The 10,360-nt window shown below is 35.9% G+C and overlaps 1 protein-coding gene across 1 annotated transcript; it reads right to left on the bottom strand.

Annotated features, from left to right (window-relative positions):
- Positions 1-2,117: 2,117 nt before the first annotated feature.
- LOC116176217 (UDP-glucuronosyltransferase 2B31-like) lies at positions 2,118-3,858 on the bottom strand. Its single transcript, XM_031494696.1, has 4 exons — positions 3,043-3,858; positions 2,766-2,988; positions 2,499-2,718; positions 2,118-2,450 (listed from the first exon to the last, which is right to left on the bottom strand). The coding sequence occupies exons 1-4, from the start codon at positions 3,856-3,858 to the stop codon at positions 2,165-2,167; spliced, it is 1,545 nt and encodes a 514-aa protein (XP_031350556.1). The 3' UTR covers positions 2,118-2,164.
- Between the last annotated feature and the right edge of the window lie 6,502 nt (positions 3,859-10,360).

Raw genomic sequence — 10,360 nt, 5'->3', positions numbered from 1 at the left:
CCAAAAATCGACTACACCAAAATTTCTCGGGGAAACACTTTTTCTTATTAATTTTGGTGCGTAGAATCCAAAACAATTCGTACTTTTTCGATCAGACTTCTCAATCAAAAGTTATAGACTAGAAACCAATTTCGAAAGAAAATTCACAGGGCTGTAACTTTTGAACTAGTAGCCCAATCTTGGAACTGTTTGAAATTATGGATTCTACAGGCCACATTCTATAAGAAAATTTTTTTTCTGAGTCGATCTGAGACAATTTTTTTTCGGGGCTCAAAAAAAGGCAGTGTATAACCTTCCTTTTTTACCAAAAATTGACTACACCAAAATTTCTCGGGAAAACACTTTTTCTTATTAATTTTGGTGCGTAGAATCCAAAACAATTCGTACTTTTTCGATTAGACCTCTCAATAAAAAGTTATGGGCAAAAAACGAATTTCGAAAAAAATTCAAAGGGCTGTAAATTTTGATCTAGTAGTCCAATCTTCAAACTGTTTGAAATTATGGCTTCTACGGGACAAAATCTATGAGAAAATGTTTTTTCCCGGTCGATCTCAAACAATTTTTTTTCCGGCCTCAAAAAAAGGCAGTACTTTTAAGTTATTCAAATATTTGAGAACAATTTAGAAATGTTTAGGGAAAGTTTCCATTGTCACAAAATCAAATATAAAAATCCGATACAACTGTATACCGAACGATCCTGGAGTGAAATGTGCACGACGCATTAAAAACTGGTACACGTATTCTTAAGGATATAACTGGTATAAGAAAGGTCCTGGTAGGTACCTATATAATAATATAATAATAATAACACGCTTTTACTCCCCTTAAATGTGTATATAACAATAGAAACATAAAAAAAGCTAACCCCATACAAAGTATAACTTGATTTTTCAAGTAGTATTAAGACTTTTTTTTTTTTGTAGGTGGGGAAATGCTCCTTATGCACATTCTGGAAGGAAGTTCCAGAGTAGTGTGAGGCTCTCCCTTAGAGTATACTCACTAAAACCCCACCTAAGGCTTCGGCTACTAAGGCCATTAGCCTATCACCCTTTTCATTGTGATCACAGGTCCATTTCAACAATCAAAGTTGGTTGAAGATTCCAGCGACTCGCATAAAAGTTGACACATTCTTGCAGTGATCATGGCTACTAAAATTGTTTTCCCATATTTCATCAACTTTCAATGCTTCACGCAGGTTTGTGTATTTTACACAAACACAAAGTATGTGTTATCTAGTATACTATTTTAAATTTTTAATGTATTTGAGTGACAACTATTTGAATACTGTTTACTGTATTCGAATACTTTTCAAAGTAAGTTAATGAAATACTTTTCAAAGTATTCGAATACTTTCTATAGTATTCGAATACCTTTGATAGTATTAGAATACTTTTGAAAGTATTTGAATACCTCTGAAAGTATTCGAATACTTTTGAAAGTATTCGAATACATTCTAAAGTATTTGAATACTTATTTTTTAAAGTATTTGAATACTTTTCAATGTATCTGTATCTAGTATTCGCTTGTTTTCGGTTGGAAGAAAATCAAATGTACCACCGAACACACGCTCTTCAAACGTCGCGAAACCAGCACCTTCGATTTCTTGTTGTTTCCAGTATTTAATGAAACACCACTTCGAAGTTTATGGTAAAATCTTTCTTCAAGAATTCTCAAATAAATCTCACACACGACGAACGCACCAAACCGCTTCACTTCTCCAACATGAAATGAGCAATTATCCGAAACACCTGTGTCTTCGTTCCCAAGGCCAGAATACGCGCGTAACAATAGAACTTCTTATCGCGAACGACCATGTAACCTTTTTTGAAGCACCTATACGCAAACTTGACCAGATGTGTCTTAATTAAAGCAACCTATCTAAATTTAACGATGTAAAAGCGATAAAATTAGAACGTGAAAATTACGCATTAACCAAAATTTCTAAAAGGAAAAAATCAAACGCTGAACTGCAACTCCAAGTGAAACGAACTAACTTTGTTTTTAGACCGGAAATAAACTCCCGGATTTTCTTATTAAATTGAAATATTCAATATACAAAAATTACTTTAAGAAATACGTAAAAAAACTGGTTTCTACACTTATAGATAGTACGTAAACATTATTTTATAAAAATAATTCCCCATTCAATGCACTCGCCCATAATTTACGTGACCTTAACCTTAAAAAACCGTTTTAAAGGTAGCTTAATTCTTGCCGCTGCTCTACATAAAACAATAATTGTGTAAACGGCAGCAAATAAAAGGCATAAAGCAAATCCAAAAACGTCTAACAAATAGTACTGGTACCAGGGTAACTGTATACCAGGATTTGTAAGGTGTGGAGCCCCTCCATTTCTGATTACATACTCTGTCCACCAAACCGCCCTATCCACTCCAGTCTCCGGTTGGTCTTGTAGAAATTCAGCCATTTTCTTCGCATTGTTTCGATACCTGTGGAACCGGTTAATGCTTTAATTGAACAATCGGCAGTGTCCTCACCTTGGATCATTAATGACGTCCAGGATTGCAGACTTGAAATCGTCCTTTTTGATGTCTTTGTAATTTAGCGATAAACCTAAACCTTTGGAAACGGCATTGGCAACGTTCACCATTTGATCCGCCATCACAGGAATGCCAACGATCGGTATATTGCTAAATATAGCTTCTTCCAACGACTGTAAACCTCCCTGGGTTATGAATAATTTCACATTTGGATGTTCTGTAAAGCGCACCGTAAACAATGAAGTTTGGATATTTTAAACTTACTAAGGATATCTTGTTGCGGAAACCATTTGGATATGACCACATTTTCGGAGACGTTAGGCATATTATCGTTTTCAAATTTCCATAGCACTGTGTAAGGCAATTCTCTAAAGGTTTCCAATATCTCTCTTCGGATACCATAGGAAAGATGTTTGCTTTTAGCATTAGTGCCTAAACTGAAGTAGATAACTCCATTTGTGGCATCATCCAATACGCGTTGGAGATTCTAAGAGCAGTAAAATTCAGCAAGGCACTTTAAACAATAAGGCGTGCTGCTTACCTCTGGCAGAACATTGTGTTTTCTCAGATGGGTTCCACCACCAATCGAAATAATGTTAGGAAGAAGTGGCCTAATTGGGTGAAGCAGAGGATTGGTGTTAACAAGGAAGACACTGTAATTCTTAAATATATCTTGAATTGGCGGATAACCTTCTCCAAAATACTTTTTCACCAAGTCTTGTTGCAGAGGGATGACCAAATAATTTTGGATTAAGTTTGATAAGAAAATATTCCATGTGCTTGCGAGACGTTGAAGAAACGCTAAGTCGTTTTGAACTGGCAACATAAAGTCGGGATGCAAAACGGGATGGGCTGGATTACCAATTTCTCTGTAAGCGAATGAGGAACCGTCTAATGACGACATCAAAATTAACGGACATTTGTATCTTGTAGCAAATCCAAGTGCGGCAGTGTGAAACGCTTCCACCATTACCACGTCAAAGTGGACGGTTTCGTCACTAATTAGGCGTTGCACTTCATCGTTCTTAATGATGTGGTCCGCCATGTTTGTTAAAACATCGGCATAGATAGAGAACATTTTCCAGAATGGTTTCTCAACCATTTCGAACATATTGAAGTTGAAATACTGATAGGCACTGTGCACGTCTATTTCCGTCAAGTTTTCAAGTTTCGGGTTGTTTATGGGATCGGTTGTAATCACTGTGACCTTGTGTCCTCTCAGTGATAATTCCTTCCATATTGGCCAAAATACTACTTGATGACTATGAGATGGTGTCGGTATTACTCCGAGTATATTTGCACCAAAACTATTCGCGATTGTGACGAGAATCACAGCACCAAACGTTAGCAGCTTCATATTGTTAAATCACTGCAGAAATATGTTATCGATCATGTATTTTATAGGTATAGGCTTCAACCGAAAATTCGAAAGTCATTGAGATTAGTAAACTAACTAAACTGTGTCATTTCGATAAGTGGGATGATCTGCATGACTACGCAGCTTTACTTGAGATGTGAAGGGGATTACGACACGGAATGATTTACCAAAAATATGCATTACATAGCAACTGCTATCGCCTTCATGGACGATTACTAGTAAATTTCAATGCTATTGCTCAGCACCTTCGGTAGTGTCGCGGGGACAAAGAAGAAAAGATAAAAACTTCAGTCAGTCGCCTCCAAAGGGATGGTCCAAGATGTTTGAAACAAAAACTGTCCAAAATATTTTAGTTACACTTCTTTAGAGGTCTTGGACCTTCCATTTAAAAGGAGTGCCGATGCATACTGACTTCAATCAAAAGAATAAACAAGAGTGGGCTCCAACGTGCTACACTCTCTTCTAGAAATAAATATTTTAAGAATGGCGTATATATCACTTCCCTGATCACTTCCAAGATGGTAAGATCCTGGTTTCGTGAAGAATGCTTTGTTAACGTAGCAACCAAACAGTGAAGTGGCTATCAATAATTGATAACCATACAATGGTGTAAGTTACTTGTATCGAAAGCAGCGACTCACGATAAAAACGTAAAATGTACTCGTTCAACGAACTTGTTGACAAATTGTACCATAGATATCTATTTGAGTGTCATTGGCTACACGGTTAGAATGATTATCATACGCCGATTACATTTTAACGACACAAGGCAGGGGAATTTGCGCAATCATACAGTTGGAAATCCAGAAAGCACTTTTACTGAAATGGGCCTTATCAGTCGGTGTAATTAAACAGGCATTTCATCTACCACACTCAACTTGATGGCATAAAATACTTGATGGCGCATAGATTTACTATTCGCCTGACCGAAGATTTCCAAATGGGCGCGTGTTACACTTCACATAAAATGCAGTTTGGAAGTAACTATGTACGCAACCGACCTAAAAACAACCTCTGTATTAGGAGAATCCCATTTCATAAATGTAGTTGAATCTACAGTAGCTTTAGTCCAGATTATTTAGCAACGTCGTAAGTATCCAGGGATTCTTGTATAACATAGACCTTACCCTAGGGTAAGGTCAGCAGTATTGGTAATTGCAGCTATTTTAGATGATATAGAAAAAATCAACTTTATAATTCTTAACAGTTGAAAGGACCGTAAACCATTACGTGTATGTGTTAAGAACTTAAAGTCATTTTTTGTGTAATTCAATAAGGCTTAACTGGGAAACGTTTCTTGATTTTTGAAAAGAGTTAAATTATGTTTCGTTGTCATATCAAAACTTCAGTTCGTGAACTTATTCCCACTTAAGTTCAACGATTCACCCAGGTATCTATATCCTATTTTTTATGAACATTGAATCCACTTTATTTCCTAGGTCAAATAATACTCATGTAAAAATCAATCTGATACCTACGAAACCCAAAACGCAAATCTGTAGCATACCCATTAATTTGCTTAAGCTTTTTGGAGAAATTCATATTGTGACTCTTCTTCAAATAATCACATCAAAAACATTTGTAATTATCCATTACAACATACTGAAATTGAAAAGTGTTTCTGGATTATGAATTACTTGTATTTAACTGAGGAGGTTAAACGATAAATACCTGTGTGAAAAGAGACTCACAATACAAGCAACAAATGGAACTCGTGCTATAGACGGTTTTAACGTGACCATAAAATAGATGGGTTTGATCACTATTAAACGAATAAATCAAATGCGATTGCAACAATAAAATGTCGCCGCGCTTGTACGTATGTCTAGAGGTTTGCAAAATCATAAAATAAAGGGAGAGCAAATTCAATTACAAACCAATTCGGGATTGGATAAAAGAAAATTTAGTAGCTTTGCACTTTTACAATACGCACAAATTGATTCTTTCCAACAGATCATGCGACGATCTCTGCATCTTTGAATCGGTTGAAAGAAATTTAGTAACAAAAGGCACAAATTTGTCAGTTTCCAAAATTCGCTTGCATATCATGCCAGAATCGTTTTTTTCTTTTCATAATTCCCGAGCAGTTGTTTCAAGATGCTTCACATTGCATGACAGGATCCGCATTGTGCTTCTGACATAACAAAATCGGCTTTAGTGTTTCTCGTTCACCTAACTTTGATAATTCGTTTAAAAGTCTAATTAGAATACTTCTTACTATTCGTAATTGTAGGAAAGATTAGATTTGTTCAGAAAACCTTACGACGCGACGTACCTACCAGGCTAGCGATTTTTCCTAAGGAATTATACATCTGAGCATTTCTTACATAATCGCTTACATTTAATTTTGGGTGGATACCTAAATTGTACAACAGAAAAATACCAAAGGCGATTAACAGTTCGTCAACCCTACGTTATAAATTTTAGGTCCCAAACAAAACGCTTGTAAGATATACTTTCAGTCGTTGCAATCTAAAACGTATTATATCAGTGTACATATTTCACAAAGAGAAAATGGGAGTTCCTGCAATAAGAAAAAGACCAATCGTTTCATCCGAGCTGTAGATATTAAATTTTTTGTGACGTTTGAGTAAATGTATCACTGCACACAGCAGGCTGGAAAATGAAAATAACTAATTCGTTACTCAGGGGCGATAATCGGTCGCACTTACAAAGTTTCCCTAATCTACTGCTTGAGCCGCAGAAAAATTGAATTACAGACACGGTTCGTCGGTTTATTATTTTAAAAATAATAATGGCGTTTACCTCCGCTACAAATTGGAAAAAAGAAAACATAAAAGTCGTAAGCCTCGGTTTATTTATTCAATTATAGCGTAAAAGCTCAACGACGACGCGTCCATACTGGCTTCTCATTTTTTTTTTGTACCATTAAATCCACTATTCCGCTTCTACCGTCCAACAGCCGACGATTAAACTAAACGAAACCCTTTTCCAAGTATCACTTTCGTTGTACTGCTCATTTGAGATCTCCCATAGTGCAGGGCGTGCAATTCCAGCTGCAGTAATGAAGGAAATTATTGTCTAAATAATTTAAAAATACAGCCACGAATTACGTTTTGCTTTTGCTGTGTTATGTATAGTATAAAGTATTGGATCGAGGCCATGGTATAATAAAAAATCGAGGCAAAAACTTTGCCGAAATTAAAAGCAAAAATAATGATCTGTGATTATTTCAGAACATACTTCGAAATAGTTCAATGGAAATCAGGTCTTAATTACGTATTTCCCCAAAAATACATGACATTTTCAGACACATTTTGATTTTTATATGTAAACCATGTGTATTCTGAAAAAAGTACAAGTATGCTTTTATAATAGAAAAATACCATTTCCGATAAGATAATGTGTTTAAAAAAAATTATTATTAGTATTACTTTCGAAAATTTCCGTATACATAGAAGATAACCAATTTGAATCCTGTGAAATAGGTACACGCAGTATGTACCTTGAACAATCCTTACATTAACAACTTGTAACATGAAATTTGTGTTAAAATTTGTCTCTTTCCTATATCCATTTAGTACAGTATGTAACAAAATATAAAAGTGGTAACGTCAAAATTGTACATCCTGTAATATGTGTTGTAAAATTCCTCCGTTAGATAAAACAGCACCCCGGCCTAAAGGTCTCATTCTTACGCCAACTCCAGTATTTCATGTGATTTCCCTCCTTAGACAAATTAGAAAATTTTCATCCAATTACCATAGCATAGCAACCCCACCAACCAATTAGAACTCGCCTATTAGACGGTCTTTTTGTCGCGTGAGTAAATTTTACGCGAAATTGTCTTATCTACAATCAACAATTTTCTACGAAAGTACACAATTTTTTCCTCAAATAAGAGCATTCATTAATTCATGAATGATTGAAAAAAGAAATATTTATAACGAAAATAAGAGTCTTCTAGGAAATAATCTATTTATCTAGAACGAAACAAAATAAACAAATCACTTGGATACAAGGCAGAAACGCAATAATCGTTTTGTGTTTACACGTGAAACAGACTAATTAAATGAATTGAAACAAAAATTTGATTAATCATTAGTATTACTTCGGGCGTCTGGACCAAAACATTACACCTACTTCGGCATCCTTTGATAAGCATCTCCATCGAATCTGGGCGACATTACATTTTACATGGCACCACTATTTTAAGTTTTGAGATAGGAGCCGGTTACATCACGTAATACATTATTCTTGGCCTACTTCGAAATTACTAGACTCGAAGATTTAATTAATCTTCCTGTTTTAACTGCAAGTATTACCGATATCCTTTTAGAAAATTATTGTTAACCATTGAATTGCTTCTGTACACTTTACAATTTCGCCGTTCCGACACAGACTTTGTTACTTTTGTCGTTACGAATAGTTTGCTTTTGTTAATTTGCTTACGTTTCAAATCAATTGTATAGAAGTTTAGGTGCAAATAATGGAATTCCTATCTTTTTTGTGTAAAACCCTTTCATAAATGAAGGATCATCTGATTACTTATATAAGCGACGAATAACCGTTGTGATTTAACTGCACAAATTAAGGAGCGAGTAACTTGCATGCGCATAAGAGGCACGCCCCAGTTCCTTCCAAAAGAGTTACATGGCTGAACACTACAAGCGATTGATAGGTATAGCAAATTGAGTATCGAAACCACAAAGACATATTGACAGAGTACCTAATTATCGAGTATCACATTAATAAGCAAGTTATATGCAAGGAAGATGGTTTATTCCGATATTTTAGTACATTCCCAAATTGTTCTGTTTGTGCCTTCACAAGGAAAAGGAAATCTGTGAGGGTAATGGCGTGAGTAAATGGAACCTTTGCCGCTTATTGCACCTCTGTGATTGAAAGGGACAGTCGCTTCGATTTCGTGCGTTTCACCCTTTTTACTGCTACCTGCAAAGATCTACTTGCTAAACTTGAAGGTGACGGCTAACAACACATATTTCTATTATTCATCTTATCTGCGGATCCTTTAAAATTTATATCTATTAGATCAGTATTCGCATCGGCGTTTACCCTGTTTCCCTTTTCAAGTCGAACGCTGCTTTAGAAATGGCAATCTTACGCACACAGAATCCCTACACTGTGTTTTATTTATGGACTGTGCGACTCGCTTCTTCCATTTATCAACGTAGATTTAAACTTTCATCTAAATCTAAGAAACAGGACAAATGGTTAAGCTTTGTGGTGTCGCTTACGTATTGTGCTAATGCTGGATATATGGGAAAAATTACCGTCTCGCTGAAATAATATTATCGGTTCTTTTTTATCCCCCATTGTTACGTAGCCCTCATGAATCGACTCGACACCACTTTAACGAAACACGCCATATCGAACAATATTTATTCTCCCTTATGTTTTGTCAATAGCTTATTATAGGTATATAAAAGCAAATAGCTGATCATCGTCATGCATGATACCGTAGGCGTGGACGAGTTAAAAATCCCCTGAAAGTGTGACCACCAGAATTTTCGTTTGAGCTGTATAATATTTCATACTTATTTTCCTTTCGCAAAGTTGGCTGCATTGCATAACTTTCTATCGCTAGATTTCCTACTTCTGACCTTGTCCCTATAATTTCCAAATACCAAAACACTTTTTGACACCACTGGAGTCTCGCTCGACTACTACTATTTTTTCATGTTGAATAGCAATTTATTGGCAAAGCTACATTGAAATAATTCCCTTATACCATTGAATAAAAAATCAAGAAGCCTAACCTTATGGAAAAAAGTGGATCATTTGGTAACATACGCGAGGTTTGGGAAGTAGATCCCTCCACGGTATTCAATACTTACCTAAGAATATCGTTTTCCCAAATAAATTTTACGCAGTTTTATGTACGTATATAAACAAACGTTAGCACGTTAAACAAATCGCAACCGAGACAAAACAATGTGCTGCTACTAAAACACAAAACGCTGCTTCTTTTGATAACTTCAAATGGAATTTTCCGGCTTATTTGAAATTCAGGTGGTTGTTCGTGCAATAAGAAAATAAGATTTTACCTTTTTCTAATGCTTGAGAGAAACGCTTGATCAAGCAGACCTTGTGGTCTAAGAACAATCCCAGGTACTTGACTTCGAAAACTGAATGGCCGGTTGTATAGGCGAATTGTCGGATTTCGTTATAGTTTGGAGTCAAAAACAATGTGTCAGTGGTTGGACTTGGAGGCATAGGGATGTTCTTGCCGCCAGGTCGCGCCGGTTGCTAGCGGACACGGAGATAGCAACATCATCCGCATAGGCCAAAATTTTTGTCTTCTGTCGGATCGTCGTCAGGAAACAGGATATTCAAAATTGCGACCATCGTTTGCTGTTTGGAAACTGTCACGGACGTTGGTATAAGGATCGAAGGTAGATTGTCAATTGGCATAGTGACGGTAATAGTTTAAGAAATGTAAGAGACTTATTTTCTGTGTGGATCTCCTTAAAATTAGTAGTTATTGAAATGTGATCCA

Source organism: Photinus pyralis, unplaced genomic scaffold (genome assembly GCF_008802855.1).
Source record: "Photinus pyralis isolate 1611_PpyrPB1 unplaced genomic scaffold, Ppyr1.3 Ppyr1.4_LG7, whole genome shotgun sequence".
Classification (NCBI taxonomy): domain Eukaryota; kingdom Metazoa; phylum Arthropoda; class Insecta; order Coleoptera; family Lampyridae; genus Photinus; species Photinus pyralis.
The sequence above is the reverse complement of the archived record's forward strand: the minus strand, read 5'-3'. Positions and strand labels throughout refer to the sequence as shown.

Bases quoted from the DNA above. Each gene is read 5' to 3' on its own strand.
- LOC116176217 (XM_031494696.1), bottom strand. From the start codon at position 3,858: ATGAAGCTGCTAACGTTTGGTGCTGTGATTCTCGTCACAATCGCGAAT. The intron at 2,989-3,042 runs GTAAGCAGCACG...TACTGCTCTTAG, and splicing joins AACACAATGTTCTGCCAGAG to AATCTCCAACGCGTATTGGA. The intron at 2,719-2,765 runs GTAAGTTTAAAA...TGCGCTTTACAG, and splicing joins TCCGCAACAAGATATCCTTA to AACATCCAAATGTGAAATTA.